This window comes from Rhincodon typus, chromosome 1 (assembly GCF_021869965.1).
Source record: "Rhincodon typus isolate 14 chromosome 1, sRhiTyp1.1, whole genome shotgun sequence".
NCBI classification, from domain to species: Eukaryota; Metazoa; Chordata; class Chondrichthyes; order Orectolobiformes; family Rhincodontidae; genus Rhincodon; species Rhincodon typus.
This window is the reverse complement of record NC_063332.1, coordinates 33,218,067-33,234,679: the sequence shown is the minus strand read 5'-3', so window position 1 is coordinate 33,234,679 and position 16,613 is coordinate 33,218,067. Positions and strand designations below refer to the sequence as shown.

At 43.1% G+C, this 16,613-nt stretch overlaps 1 protein-coding gene across 1 annotated transcript in view; it reads left to right on the top strand.

The window, feature by feature from the left end:
* Positions 1 to 1,989: 1,989 nt before the first annotated feature.
* The window catches only part of LOC109935848 (coiled-coil domain-containing protein 68), a 26,574-nt gene continuing 11,950 nt past the window's right edge, over positions 1,990 to 16,613 (top strand). Inside the window, exons 1-6 of the mRNA XM_048604065.1 lie at positions 1,990 to 2,121; positions 4,334 to 4,438; positions 4,971 to 5,168; positions 8,044 to 8,169; positions 9,098 to 9,226; positions 10,918 to 11,012. Coding sequence (XP_048460022.1) covers positions 1,990 to 2,121; positions 4,334 to 4,438; positions 4,971 to 5,168; positions 8,044 to 8,169; positions 9,098 to 9,226; positions 10,918 to 11,012 — 785 coding nt within the window. The remainder of the gene's footprint in view (positions 2,122 to 4,333; positions 4,439 to 4,970; positions 5,169 to 8,043; positions 8,170 to 9,097; positions 9,227 to 10,917; positions 11,013 to 16,613) is intronic.

Here is a 16,613-nt window from a genome sequence, read left to right as displayed (position 1 = left end):
CGGGCCTACACCCTTCATCAGAAAAGGGAGAGGGGAAGGGGGCTTTTATTTCAGAACCCCCTTCCCCTCCCCCTTTTCTGATGAAGGGTCTAGGCCCGAAACGTCAGCCTTTCTGCTCCTATGATGCTGCTTGGCCTGCTGTGTTCATCCAGCCCTGCACCTTGTTGTCTCGGATTCTCCAGCATCTGCAGTTCCTACTATCTCTGATACAAAGGGATATAGATAGTTTAACTGAGTAAAGAAAGATGTTACAAATGAAGGATAATGTGGGAAAAGTGCAAAATTCTGTCCATTTTGAAAGGACGAATGGAAAAGAAGGATTTATCTATGTGATGAGAGAAATTATGTCAAGCTCTTAGATACATAAAGATCTGGGTCTCCTCGTGCTTGATTCACAAAGGGTTAGTTTGCAGGTACAGTGAATAGAATGTTTTAATTCGCTGCTAGATGAACTGAATACAAAAGAAAAGAGTTATGCTTCAGTTGTACAGGGTACTGGTGAGACACATTTGGAGCACCGTACACATTGTGAGTCACGTCATTTAAGGAAGGATGTAAGGAAGGAAGCCGTTCGGAGAAGGTTTACCACACCTGGAATATGTCTTATCAGGAAAGATAGGACAGACCAGACTTATACCTGCTGGACTATAGAACAGCAAGAAGATTAAAGCATTGAAGATCCTGAGGGGTTTTGGCAGGGTATATATGGAGAGGATGTTCCCTTTTATGGGACAATCAAGAACTTGAAATCACTTTAAAAATCAGGAGTCACCTATTTAAAATTGAAATTTTCTCTCACACGGTTATGAGTCTTTGTAACTCTTTTCCTGAAAAGTTGATGGAAGCAAAGTCCTTGAATATTTTTAAGGCAGAGGTGTGTTGATTCTTGTTAAGCAAGAGAGTGAAAGATTATTAGGGTTATTAGAGTGAACATTTGAAGTTCCATCAGTTTGGCCATGAATGGCAGACCATACTCAAGGGGTTGAATGGCCTACACCTACTCCCTGTTTATAAGTCAGCTAGTAGGTGACAATATGAGAAATAGCAGTGGGAGTAGGACATTCGGCCCCTCAAGCCTGACCTACCATTTAACAAGATCATGGCTGATGTGTCATAGGCCCCAACTCCTATTTAATGCTAGCTCAGCATTAACACCAACTCCCTGATAGTTCAAAAATCTACCTAACTCCTCTCTAAATAGTTTCAGAGATTTTGCCTCCACAATTCTTTGGGGTGGAGAATTCCAGATATTCATTGCCATCTGGGAGAAGAAATTCCTCTTCACATCTCTGATTTAAGTGAGAGTCATTTTATTCTGTATCCCCTGGTTCAAGATGCGCACAAGCAGAAGCATCTTCTTAATGTCTACCCTGTCAAGCCCCCTCAGAATCCTATATGTTTCAATAAGATCACCCCTCATTCTTCTAAACTCTAATGAATAAAGGTCTAACCTGTTTAGCCGTTCTTGATACATCATCATCCAGGAATCAATCTCATGAATCTCTTTTAATCCGTCTCTAGTGTCAGTATATCCTTTATTAAATATAGGGACCAAAACTATACCCATACTCCAGGTCAGGCCTCACTGTTGTAGTGATTGAAACGGGTTGACCTCATTGACTACAAGGTCAGTGATTGGGGTTGTTAACCTGGGCCAATCAGGAAAGTGCTGCTGACCAATATAACCAGGAGTTGCTTGCAGCAGTGCCCTGTAACCGCAGATTGCGGTGGTTCATGGACTCCCAGCCCAAATGCCTGTTTTGTGGCGCTGTGGAGTCCGTGAACCATGTATAAATTAGGTGTGGGCACTTGCACTCCCTTTTCAGTTATTCTAAAGACATCCTTTTGTGTTTTTGGTTGCACTTCAGCCCCACACTCCTGATCTTTGGGCACCCGGTGCGGAGGGGAGTGGGCAAGTCTGAGAATCTCCTCGTGGGCCTGCTCCTGGACCTGGTCAAGCTGGCCATTAATAGGCCCAGGCAGTGGGCCATGGAGGAGGTCCTTATGGCCAACTGCCTGCCTCTTTTCCACGGCTACGTCCGCGCCCGGGTCTCCCTGGAGAAGGAGTACGCAGTGTTCACAAGCACACTTGATACATTTCGGGAGATTGGGCACCACGGGGTGTGGAATGTTTTATCTCCCCCTCCAATTCCATTTTGATTTAATCCCTATCCTCTCCTTCACCTTCTTGTTCACATAGGCATTGCCCCCAGGGCTCTGCTTGCTATTGACTCCTTAGTCACATGGGTGTCTTTCCTGGTGGTGGTTATGTTGATAAAGTTATTTGCACACCTGGTGTTTTTATTGTGTATAAAAGAAAAAAATATATAAACAAGGGATTTAAAATCTCCTCAGCCCAGATGACTGACTCCAAACTGGCTGGTGATAGTAAATAAAGGGAGACTCGGTGACAGATTACCAGTCTCTGTGCAGCTATTTCAGTGGTAATGAGAGAAAACAGGACAAGACATTCGCTTGTTACAGTCATCAACAAGTGGAGTTGGGGTAAGTATTTCTGGCATCATGCCTCAATTTGGGAAGCTTGGCTGATTTGACCCTGCTGTCGAAGACTGGACTCAGTATGTGGAAGGAATGCAATATTTATTCCGGGCAAATGACATTGGGGCAGGTGAAAAGCAACAAGTAAATCCTTCGGACTGTTTGCAGACCCAAAAATTCTCAGTTATAAGGGGCTTAACTTTCCCAGAGGCACCAAACACCAAAACCTTCAAAGAATTGAAGAAGTTACTTAAGGAATATTACGACTTCAAACCTCCTCTAATTCTGAGACGCTAGTGTTTTCATTCGGCTATTAGTGAACCGGGGGAATCCGTATCAGGATTTTTGATGTTGTTGAGACGACTGGTAGAGGCATGTGATTTTGTGCTAACCCTGCGAGAAATGCTGAGAGACAGTTTGGTATGTTGGATTAATGATATAATCATGCGGAAGCGCCTACTGGCCGAAGCCTGACTGGACTTCGAACAGGCACTGCAGCTGGCCTTGTCATTAGAAAATGTGGCAAGTGAAGCATGAGCTCTACAGGGCATCCCAATGGAAGTAACCATCCTCACCTCTCCGACTGAGCTTGGGGAACACCACTTGAGTGTAAGCAATCGCAGAGCCTGACGCAGAGCATATCCTGAGCAGAGGGACCCTAGGCCAACCCACAACAGAACCCCACAACAAAGCCAAGCCTCACCAAGCGGCTAAAAAGTTCTTCAGGATCTGGGTTGGCAGGGCATTGTAGTGCTGTTGGTATGCTGACTGCAGACAGCAAAGGAGTCCTACAAGGCCTGACTTCAGTAAGAGAGCTCATAGGCCGGTACCCAGGAGAGTTCACATCCTGAAAACTCCCCCTACATGTGGGTTGGAACAATTAAATTACTTAGTGACAGTCAAATCGGAACCGATTAAAATTAATGTTTGGTTAAATGTTTACCCAGTTCCCATGGAGGTCGATACCGGTGCAGCTGTATCTTTGGTTGCAGAATCTGCCTTTAACCTCAGCCAGACTGAGAACATACACTGAGGAATGTTGTAGATTAAGGGTACAACTTCGGTTCTGGTTGCCTATGAGAATCAGTTACCATTGATGGTAGCAAAAGGCTCAGGCCCAAGCCGATTGGGGTGGAATTGGTTCAGAAATATTCACCAAGATTGGCTCAACATTTTTCGATTAGAAAGTGGCTGCCTCAGTGAAGTCCTAGTGAAATACCCAGGAGTTTTTTGGGAAGGGCTTGGGGCTATCAACGGGGCCAAAGCCACTTTATATGATGACCAGGAAGCAATTCCGAGATATTGCAAGGCCCGTCTGGTGCCATTTGTCTTCTGGGCAAAAGTAGAGGCAGAAATCAGGAGGCTGGAGAGTGAAGGAATCATCAAACCAGTGCAGTTTGTAGAATGGGCAGTACCAGTCATACTGATTGTGAAGCCTGATGGCTCAGTTTGCTTTTGTGAGGATTTTAAACAAATGATAAACTGCTTCTCGCAGCTGGATAAATACCCGATCCCTCGCATAGAGGACTTGTACACAGAGTTGGTAGGAGGGTTGTCCTTTATGAAGCTGACATGAGCCACGCCCACCTGCAACTGCAACTGGATGAGGAGTCCCAGAAGTACGGTACAATTAATACCCATAAGGGTTTATATCAATATACAAGTCTGCCATTTGGGGTATTGTCAGCCTGCGCCATTTTCCAGCGGACCATGAAGAACATTTTACGAGGGCTACCCCAGGTTGCCATTTATATGGATGACATATTAATAATTGGGAAGACCAAAAAAAAAGCACTTAAAGAACTTGGACATAGTGCTTAATTATTTCTCCCAGGAGGACGTACACCTTACAAGGGAGAAATGTGAGTTCCGAGCACCCCAAGTGACCTACTTGTGTTACAGAGTCGACAAAAGCAGTTTATATCCATTGGAAGAGAAAGTGAGCGTGATCAAAGGAGCCCTGGCTCCCACATCTGTATGTGAGCTTGGGTCTTTTTTTGGGTTAGTGAATTATTACAGAAAATTCATACGTAGCCTGGCCTCCATCATGGTACACTTACACTTGCTAGTGAAAAAGGGTCAGCCTTGGAAATGGTCGCGTAGCCAAAAAGTAGCCTTCAGGAAAATGAAAAATCAGCTATCATCATCTAAGGTATTGGCCTACTACGATCTGAAGCGAGAGGCAATGCTGACATGCGATGCTGACCCGTTGGGTATCAGGGTAGTGTTGGGTCACCGGCGGTCCAATGGAGAGGAATGCCCAATAACATATGTTTCCTGGAATTTGGCTGATGAGTAATGCAAATACGCCCAAATAGAGAAGGAAGGTTTGGTGGATATCTTTGGTGTGACGGAGTTCCACCTGTACCTTTACGGATAGCTAGGGCAATGAAAGGAAGACAAGGCAGTGCTACCCATAGCTTCCAGTACAATTCAGCGTTGGGCCCTTATTCTCAGTTTGTACAAATTAGAATGCCATCCAGGAAGCCCAAGTGGCTAATGCAGATGCCCTGAGCTACTTCCTACTGGCAGATACTCCACCGGTCGTACCAACCCTGGAAGAATCCATTCTGGTTGCAAACTTCCTGGACACCCTTCCAGTCACCGCTGACAATATCTGGCTGTGGACACAAAAACATCCTGTCCTAACAAAAGTGAAACAGCTGGTGGTAATGGGTGAAGCAGAAGGGCCATCGCAACCAGGATTGAAACCTGTCTGGACCCAGCGAGACCACATTACCGTAGAGGATGGCATATCACTATGGGGAACAAGTGCGATTGTCCCGAGTGAAGGTCACCGCCAGATACTGGCTGAACTCCACCAAGCTCATCCAGGGGTTTCCAAGATGATGATACTAGCGAGAAGCTGTGTCTGGTGGCCAGGGTTAGATGCCAACAAAGCTGCATTGGTGGGCCAGTGCCCAGAGTGCCAACAAGGACAAAAATTACCACCAGCAGCATCCCCCACATTCGGGGAAAGCCCTGGATTCAGTTGCATGTAGATAATGCCAGTCCTTTCGTGGGCTCAATGTTCCTGGTCATTACAGATGCCCATTCAAAGTGGTTGGATGTGCCTGAAGTTCATTCGGCAAACTCAGAGATGAGAAGGTGCGAGCATCATTTATGATACACAGACTCCCAGAAGTATTGGTCATGGACAATGGGATATCATTTACCAGCAGGGAATTCAAATATTTCCCAAAATGGCATTCGGCACATTAGGACAGCTCCATACCATCGATCATCCAATGGTCTAGTGGAAAGATCTGTCCAAATGTTGAAAGAAGGCTTAAAGAAGCAGCCTATAGCATCAATTGATACCAAACTGTCCCAGTTCCTGTTCGTTTATAGGACCATCCCACATGCAACAACAGGGATAGCTCCAGTAGAGTTGCCGATGAGGAAAAGACTCCACACCAGGTTAAACCTGGTATTTCCAGACTAGGGTGAGGGAGGTAGGAGAGAGTGAAACAGCAGCAGGAATGCCAATGCTGGCCACATGCCTCCTCTAAGCGAGAGAGACAATTTAATTCGGGGAATGAAGTTTGGTGCCTGAACCATAGAAATGGCCCTGTTTGGGTATGAGGCGAGGTTGATGCAAGGTCAGGTCCCATCACTTACAAAGTTCCGGTAGGTGAGGCAGTCCTGAACAAACATGCGGATCACCTAAACACTGTTACCTCACAAACGGGGCAGGAGCAAAACGTACCTGGCCCCTCAGAACAGCCCGAAAGCCTGTCAGAAACCATAGGTTCCTCCCACTTCGTTTAGTGTCAGGCAAACCTCAGAGTCTGAGATTGATGCAGCTTTGATGGCTTTACCACTGAAAGAAGAGGAGAAAACTCTCCTGAGATGCTCCAGATGCAAGAGATGGTCTACAGTCTGGCAGATGCCGCCCGTGTCAGAGTCCGAATCAGAGGAACCAGATTTGGAGTGAAGACACCACAGGAAAAGCTACAAGCCAAAGACCAGGTGTATTTCTCCTGACTTAGGAGTGGGGAGGGGTGTAGTGACTGGAACCAGGTTGACCTCATTGACTATGAGATCATTGGTTGGTGTTGTTAACCTGGGCCAATCAGAAAATCCTTGGCTGACCCCCTTGTTCCTGATGCTTTTGTTGTGTGGGTGCTTTTCCTGGCGGTGGTCTGTTAATAAAGTTATTTCCACAAAAAAAAACCGAGAGGTTAGAATCTCCTCAGTTCAGGCGACTTACTCCAAGCTAAAGGGTGACTTGGTGATAGGATATCGGCCTTTGTGCAGTTATTTCAGCTGAGTATATTTGTACCAAGCCCTCCTTATTTGTACAATACCAACAAAAACAGAAATTACTGGAAAATGTGGGGCAGCATGGTGGCTCGGTGGTTAGCACTGCTGCCCCATAGCACCAGGGTCCTGGTTTTGATTCCGCCATTGTGCAACTGTGTCTGTGTAGAGTTTGCGCATTCTCCCCGTGTCTGCGTGGGTTTCCTCTGGGTGCTCTGGTTTCTTCCACAGTCCGAAGATCTGCAGGTTAGATGGATTGAGCATACTAAAATTGCCCACAGTATCCAGGGATATGCAGGCTAGGTTGGTTAGCCATGGTAAAGGCAGCCTTACAGGGATAGGATATTTAGTGGGTCTAGAAGGGATGCTCTCTAGAGGGTTGGTGTGGACTCGATGGGCCAAATGACCTGCTTCCACACTATAGAGATTCTATGATTCTGTGAAAAAGCCAGCAGGTCCGTGGAGAGAAAGTAGAGTTAATGTCGTAGGTACCTTGACCCTTCTTCAGCACTCCCTATTGTTGACTCTTCACCCCAGTGAATTTCTTTGAATAGCTTCAGATGCCTGCGTATCCTTTCTTGGATGTGGGGACCAAAACTGTGCACAATATTTCAGGCTCAGCCCCAACAACAGCCTGCACAGTTGTAACAAGACCTCTCTGATTTTAAACTCCGGCCTCTAACAATAAAGCATAAAATTCTATTTACCTAATTTCTTGCTGTACCCGCATTCTAACTTTAATGTTTCATGTACAAGAACACCCAGACCTCTCTGTGCTGTATGTTTTTTGGAGTCTGGAGTTTGTATTTAATTAAAAGTGTGCCTTTTTATTCTTCCTCCCAAAGTGTATAGTCTCACACTTTTCTACATTAATTTCCATCTGTCAAGTTTTTGCCCAGTCACTCAACCTATCTGTATCATCTTGTAGATTCCTTATGTCCTCATCACAATATCACCTCCCACTTAGTTTTGTATTGTCACAAATATGGATATGCTGCACTCTGTCCCCTGCTTCAAGTCATTGATATTGATAATAAATAAATGAGACCCCAGGACTGATTCTTGTGGCGCTCCACTGGTTCCATCTTTCCAACCTGAAAAAGACATATTAATCCTGACATTCCATCTTCTGTGTGTTAACCAATCCTCAAGCCTTACTCATGCATTCCCCACAATACTATGAGCTCCTAGTCGGGATTGAGGAAGATGCTAGGGAAGTCGATTGTTGGGTATATATGTTTTCACTGTGAGTTCTGATGTTGAAATACTTCATGTCTTTAGCTGGAGGCCTGTCAAGAAGCAGGAGCTGCAGCACTTCGGAATGCCTCACAAAAACTTTTCGAAAACTACCAAAGGCAGATGGATGAACTAAGACAACGACATGATGAAGAGAAGCACAAATTACAGGTCAGCGTCATTGAGCATCAGTCTGAAAATTAAAAATTAAAAGGCAAGGACAGAATGAGGAAGACAAACATTTGACAGATTTGCATATCTATAGAGGTTAACACAATTGAATTTGCTCAGTTCCTATACTTCACCAAAATATCCAGGAAGGATATTCCAGAGATCAGTCTTTGACAGCATAGAGTCGTGGAGATATACAGCATGGAAACAGACTCTTCGATCCAACCCGTCCATGCCGACCAGATAGCCTAAATTAATCTAGTCCCATTTGTGAGCATTTGGCCCATATCCCTCTAAATCCTTCCTATTCATGGACCCATTCAGATGCCTTTTAAATGTTGTAATTGTACCAGCCTCCACCACTTCGTCTGGCAGCTCATTCCATACACGCACAACCCTCTGTGTGAAAAAGTGTCCCTAAGTCCCTTTTAAATCTTTCCCTTCTCACTTTAAACCAATGCTAATTTTGGTCTCCCCAACCCTGGGAGAATGGACTTTTCGATGGCAGCTCCAAGAGCAGGTTGTCTTTATTACATGATGAATTAAAGCCATGGGAACAATGTTGGAGCCAGAGCCCCTAAAAACTAGACAGGTTTTTTTTTGAACAAGAAGATAAATTAATGGAGAAACTCAGCAGATCTGGCAGCACCTGTGGGAAGAAAGCAAAGTTAACATTTCGAGTGTCGTGACCCTTCTTCAGCTGATGAAGAATCACTAGACCTAAAACTCTTCTTTCTTCCCACAGATGCTGCCGGACCTGTTGAGTTTCTCCAGCAATTTTTGCTTCTGTTTCTGAACTCCAGCATCCACAGTTATTTGTTTTATTTCATTTAGAGCAAATTGGAGGTGCAATAACAAGAACAAAATTATCAATTGATCATTTGATTAAAGCAATGACCTCTTCCAAAATGTTTCACTTCCTTTTCAGACTTTTGCTGAGGAGCAGGAGCAAAGTTTGAAGAGAAGTGTGGAAAATTACAATAACCTGGTGTTGCAACTTCAGCAGAAACAGAACAGAGCCAAAGAACTGGAAAAACTAATAGAGAGGATGGAGAAGGTAAGAGCCTGAAGAAAATTCCCTCGGGAGACCTTAAGGCGCACAATAGGTTGGAGCATAAAATCCAACAACTTCAATATTGCTAACCCTGTCTGAAATTCTAGGGTGAACAACCTGATCAGGAGAAGAAACAATTTCAATGTGTTTGAGATTGGGGTCCATCCTAAGTGCCCTTCTGCTTCAATATTGTTTCACAGAGTGCTATTTCCTGTGTTGGGTCAGGACTCTGATGCTGGGGTGTGCAGTGCAGGGCCCAACCCAGCAATGTGTTGGAAGCAATTTTCCATTGATTGGTGAGAGAATGTACTTGCTGCCCAACAGGTGGAGTCACAAAGGTGGCCGTCCAGCACAGAAGGACGTATAGCAAGGCTTTATAAGGCAGCCTCTCAGCAACGTAAAAATAAAATCTGAAATTTAAAAAAAAATGCCCCTTCAGGGTGTCCAGCAACAGGAGGCAGCAGAGGCAAAGTCTGCTTGGAGGCAGTATTTTGGTATCCGTGCTGCTAATGCTGCAGGAGATCCCACAGGCCGACTGGGAAATTCCAGTCAACCTGTGATAATTAGCCTTAATTGGACTTTAACTTACTTCAATTGACTGCCAATGACTTTGAAGGCAGACAGTATTCCTGACCTTGATCCAGCCTCTGGGGAATTGTTCCAGTGGGGAATGGTGCCGACAAGTCAACACACTGGGTCCTCATGGGGGATATTATGCTCTTATTTCCAATCACTGCACCATATCTGGACAGAATCACTGCCTGTAATGTTCCTAGAGAGGTTCTGCTCATTATCATCCGTACACACTCCTTTCCATCCATTCTGAGGGATGAAGTTGCTCCATTTTTTTATCTGATTATGAAAGATCAGGTTTTCACGCTGAAAAAATGCCAAGAAACCCACACTGATTTTTTATGAGCAGAGGTGTCTGTGTCTCCCTTCAATCAGGCAGTCTGGGGGGCAGCAGTGTGCCTTCATCCGAAATAAGGGCCTAGGGTAGGGTGCGGGATGGAGCGTTTGGCATAATGCCTGCCCAGCAAGAGCCACTGGCCAATTAGAGGTGCACTTCTTTCGTCTTCAGTAACGCCGCTAAGACTGCGGCTGCTGCTAGAGTATAACCGAGATCAGGGCGAGCAAGATGTCAGGTAAGGATCTTTTTTTTTGGATGGGTTTCGGGTCACAAGGAGAAAGATGTCATAAGCAAGGACCAGGGTTGGCTCTCAGTGGCCATGATTCTGCCCTAATTCCAGTCCCTTAATCAAGCACAAACTAGTGCTGTTTGAGTGACCCCCTCATCAACTTATAATCTGATAACTACCCTACTCTTTGGGTCCCACCTGGAGCTGAGATTTCTGAAGTCTTGTTTCCTCTGGCAATGCACTAGTTAGTATATTCACACATAATTCCTTTCCATTCTATTTTAACACAACCTGTTTCATGAATTAACATCAGTATCAAAACAGCACACAAGGGAAGCTTAAAGGAATGCATTAACTAAATTTCTATGAGAGGAAAATGAAGTTTCGCACAGATCCTAAATAAAGGCCCAAACAAAAAGACAAGTTGGATGAACAGTGTTTTATCACTTTTAATTTTTTTAGATCCATATGAAAATTTAATGCTAACTCTCTTAAGTTTTAAACATTTTGTGTTCTGAGAGGATTCCTGAAATTATACTTCAAATATTTGTTTAGGAGAAGAAAGAGCTAATGGAAAAGAAACAGTCATTGGAAAAAAAGATGCATTGGAAGAGGTCTACGTCTATGGATGTTCCAGATGGCTCATCGAGGTGGGATGTTTTACGACAATAACAAAGTGTCATTAGTGTTTGAACTTGACATCCATTGTCTAATACTTACCATTTCTTGTCTACTGGGGGTAAACTTTTACCTTCAGCAATGGGGATTGGTAAGCTCATTTGGCTGAGGATCTAGTTTGTGATGCAGGTCAATGCCAGCATAACCGGTTTCATTCCCATACTAACTGAGGTTACTACCAATGACTCTCCTTCTCAGCCACTCCCGTTGCCTGAGTTGTAAAGACCCTCGTCTCTCTCATGATAAAGCAGACCTAGGATCTGGTAGGACTCTGGCAATATTACTTTATCTTCAAATCAGTCAAACAGACAATTATTTACAGTATGTATTAAGCGACTGAATGAGGATAGTGAATGTACTATAGCCAAGTTTATAAATGATACAAAAATAGGTGGGAAGGCTAGTAGTGACACAAAGAGTCTGCAGAGAGACAATAGACAGGTTAAGTGAGTGGGCAGAATCTTGGCAGATAGACTATAATGAGGGCATATGTGAGGTTATGCAGTTTGGCAGGAAAATAGAGGAGCTGAATGTTATTTAAATGGAGAAAGACTGCAGAATGTGACAGAACAGAGGGATTTGAGAGTTCTCATCCTCATATCTCAAAAAGCTAGGATTCAAATTCAGTGGGTAATAGGGAAGGCAAATGGAATTTTGGCCTTTATTTCAAAGGAAATGGAGTATAAAAGTAGGGAGGTTTTGCTATAACTATACACAGCATTAATCAGAAGCTGGAATACTGTGGACAGTTTTGGGCCCCCAATCCATGGAAAGATATACTGGCATTGGAGGTTGTCCAGAGACGGTTCATTCAGCTCAAACCAGGTATGGAGGGACTGTTTTATGAGAAAAGGCTAAGTAGATTGGACAAATATTCATTGGAATGTAGAAGAATGAAAGGCAACCTTACTGAAAAATGTATGATTCTTGGCAGGCCTGACAGGGTTATTTCCCCTCTGGATAATTCTAGGACCCAAGGGCATAATAAGGGAATAAGGGGTTACACATTTACAGCAGAGATAAGGAGGAATTTCTTCACTTAGCGGGTAATCAATCAGTAGAATTAGAGCCATAGAGTCTTACAGCACAGAAAGAGACCCTTTGGTCCAACTTGTCTATGCCAACCAGGTTTTCCAAACTGAACTTGTCCCATTTGCCTGCATTAAGCCCATAATCCTTCTGAACTTTTCCTTTCCGTATACCTGTCCAAATATCTTTTAAATGTTGGAATTGCTCCACAAATTCCTCTGACAGCTTGATCCATACATGCATCACCCTCTGTGTGAAAAAATTGCCCCTCAGGTCCCTTTAAAATCTTTCCTCTTTCACCTTAAACCCATGTCCTCTAGTTTTGGACACACCCTACCCTGGGTAAAAGACCTTGACTATTCACCTTATCAATGTCCCTCATGACTTTATAAACCTCTATGAGGTCACCCCTCAGCCTCTTATGCTCTAGCCTATCCAGCTTCTCCTTATAACTCGAACCTTCAAGTTTTGGTAACTTCTTTGCAATTCTTTTTTGCATCCTTACCAGTTTGATAACATCCTTCTGATAACAAGGTGATCAGAATTGTATGCAATATTCCAAATGTAACCTTACGAATGTCTTGTGTACCCATAATACGATGTCCCAACTCCTGCACTCAATGCTCTGACCGATGAAAGCAAGCATGCCTAATGGTTTTCTTCACCAACCTGTCTACCTGGGCGCCACTTTCAAGGAACTATGTACCTGCACCCCTCAATCTCTCTGTTTGACAACACTCCCCAGCGCTCTAACATGAACTGTGCAAGTCCTGGTTTGTCTTGTCAAAATGCAACATATCGCATCTATCTACATTAAGCTCCATCTACCATTCCTCGGTCCACTGGCCCAGTTCATCAAATTGCATTGTACTCTTAACTAACCTTCTTTACTGTTAATAGTGAACCTAGCATCGATCCTTGCAGCGCACCACTGGTCACAGGCTTCCAGTCTGAACAGCAGCCCTCTACCAAAACATCTGTCTTCTACCGTCAAGCCAAATTTTGTACCCAATTAGCCATCTCTCTCTGGATCCCATGTGATTTAACCTTACCAACCACTATACAATGCAGAGCCTTGTTGAAGACCTTGTTAAACTCCATGAAGACAATGTCTACTGCTCTGCCTTCATCTATCTTCTTGGTCACCTCTTCAAAAAACTCAATCAAGTTTGTGAGACACGATTGCCAATGTACAATGCCATACTGACTATCTAGCACAGTCCTGGCCTTTCCAAATGCATGTAAATCCTATCTCTCAGAATCCTCTCCAACAACTTACCCATCACTGATGTCAGGCTCACCGGTCTGTAGTTCCTTGGCTTTTCCTTGCAGCATCAATGGCACAACATTAGCCACCCTCCTGTCTTCCAGCACCTCACCCATGGCTGTAGATGATAAAAATGTCTCTGCTAGGGGCTCAGCAATTTCTTCCCTAGATTCCCACAATGCCCTGGGATACACTTGATCAGGTGCTGGAGATTTATCTACTTTTATCCATTTTAAGATCTCCAGCACCTTTTTTTGTAATGTGGACTCTTTTCAAGACATCACAATTTATTTCCCTGAGTTCCCTAGCTTCCACGTCTTTCTTCACTGTAAAATCCTGATGTGAAATATTAGTTTAAGATCTCATCCATCTCTTTGGTTCCACACATAAATGGCCTCATTGATCTTTAAAGGGCCTTCTTCTCTTCCTAGTTACTCTTTTGCCCTTAATATATTTATAGAATCTCTTTTCCTTAACCCTTATGTGCCAAAGCTATCTTGTCCTCGTTTTGCCCTCCCGATTTCCCTCTTAAGTGTGTTCTTAAATGCCCATACTCCTCAATGGATTCACTTGATCCCACCTGCCTCTACCTGACATATGCCCCCTTCTTTTTCTTGACCAGAGCCTCAATATTTCTAGTCATCCAGTATTCCCGACTCTTGCCAGCCTTGTCCTTCACACTGACAGGAACATGCTGTCCCTGAACTCTCATTACCTTGCTTTTGAAAGCCTCCCAGTTGCCAGATATTCCTTTACCCATGAACAGCCTCTTTTACCACAGAGGGGTATTGAGTCTAAGTTGTTAAGTATGTTCAAGACTGAGGTAGATTTTTAATCAGTAAGGGAATAAGGGGTTACAGTGAAAATCCAGAAATATGGAGTTGAGGCTTATCAGATCAGCCATGATCTCATTGAATGGCAGAGCAGACTTGACAGACTGAACAGCCTAGTTCTGCTTCTACGTCTTATGGTCTAATGAACTTATTGTCCTTTGTAGATCCTGCCCATTTTTCATTTCAATTGAAATCAAGTTGGTTCTATATTAACTGCCTGAGCAGCTCCAGCAGGTTACTATACAATCTGTGGAAGTGAAAATCATCGACTTTGTCTTTTTGATTTTCTCACTTGTGCTTTCTCAGTATGAATAATTTTCAGAACATCTGTGAAGTGCTTTAATGTATGTCTTATAATTGTCTCGGCCAGCCATACCTTCTGTACATCGTTTTCTTATGATTTGCTTCTAACTTTGGGGGTCAGACAGCTCAGGTGGCTAGACCATTAGAGTGTAATACAGAATGATGCCTATGGCAATGGTAGGAATTGCCTCCTTGTCTTTCCCCATACTTGCAGAGTGATGTCCATCAAGCTACATATAACCTATTGATTCAGTGGAACATGCTGGGACAGTTCACGTGGTTCCAGAAGTAACGAAATACAAAAATGCACATCACTCTCATTTTTTGGGGAAAAAAAACAATTAAATTCAATATAATCAGTGCTTTTTTTTAACTTTGCAAAAATACAAATTTTTATTATTTATCGTTGAGTGTGTTTAACTATGCTAAAGACACTGCAAGATTGTAAATTGTAATTATGGTAGCCCAGATCTTTCTATTCCCAGTCCATAATGTGGAATCCAGAGATTAGGCTTTCTGATGTTGCATTGTAAGTGGAGACTCTTCCCTGCTAATTGTGCACAATACAAATTAGGCATTCAGCCAAATTTCTGAAATCTGTTTACAAGGATTAAAACAGTTTCCAGCAGTAGAGAAGTATAAAATATCCCTTAGAGGTTTACCTCAGTTGAGGTAAGACTAACTGGGCTGTAATGTTCTGTTTTCTCACCCTGCTTTTCTTTAAATACAGTGTAACATTTGCCAGACATCATTTCTTTGGCACAATTCCTAGTTCTAAAGAACATTAGCAAATGACAATTTGTGTCTCCTTTATCGTTTCTGCTGCTTCTTCCTTTGTTCTGAGATGAAAGAAATTTATTTTTAATACAGTTAAGTCACTGATGCCTACACCTCACCACCATCACACCACACTCTAATTAATGTTTCTCAATTCCCAGCTATTAATACTTTGCATATTTGCATATAAACATTGCATGAATGCCAGTCTTGATGCCTTTTTTAAAACTCTCCCTTAAAATGTTCTGCAAAATCCTTTCCTCATTCGACCTAAAACAATATCCATAATCATAACAATTTAACTGGTCTCCCAATCTTCTAAAATGTTTTAAAGCATAAGAATTAATGTTTCGCTCCTCAATATCAGGGAGGCAGTATGTTGTCTGGACCTTAATTGATATCCCCAAGATATCTGTCCATAGAACATAACAGATAGCAGCAGGAATACACCATTCAGCTCATTCAACCTGTTTCATCATTCAATAAAATCATCTGATCTCCATATCCCTTGATTACATTAAGTGCGCAGAAATCTGTTCATCTCAAATTTGAAAATAATGACCTACAGCCTTCTGTGATAGAGAATTTCAAAGGTATTCAAACCTTTAATTGAAGAAATTTCTCCTTTTTCAACTCCTAAATATAATTGACCCCTTATACTGAAGCAATGAGCCAAGGTTCTGGCCTCTCTAGCTAATAAAACATTCAGTCAGCAACTATCTGTAAAGCCCAATTAGAATTTTATTCCTTTCAAAAAAATTGCTTTCTCATTCTATGAGAGTACAGTAGATATTCACAGTGCAGAAGGAAGACATTCAGCCCATCAAATCCACCAGTCAACAAAGATCTGTCTACATTAATCTCATTTTCCAGCTTTTGGCCCCTTGCACTGGAAGCTATGTTAAAACAAATCAATGTAAAAATACTGCTAAATGTTTGTGATAGTTTCTGACTCAGCCAGGTAGTGAATTCTAAACTTCCACCACACTTTGGGGGTGAAGAAATTCTCCTCACCTGTCGTCTTAGCCTTCTACCTCTTATCTTCAATCCGTGTTCCCCTGGTTACTGACTCGTCTATGAATGGAAAAATTGCCTTCCTATTCATCCTATCAATACCCCTCATTATCTTACATACCACTATCAGCCAAAAATCCAACAATCCTATGCAATCTTTCTTCACAGCTCAGACTCTCCAGCCCATGCAGCATTCTGGTAAAACTCCTCTAGTTGAGCCTCCCTGAGTGCATTATCTCTCACTCTTCCAGGTTGAATTCCAATTGCCTCAGAGATAGTAGGAACTGCAGATACTGGAGAATCTGAGACAACAAGGTGCAGAGCTGGATGAACACAGCAGGCCAAGCAGC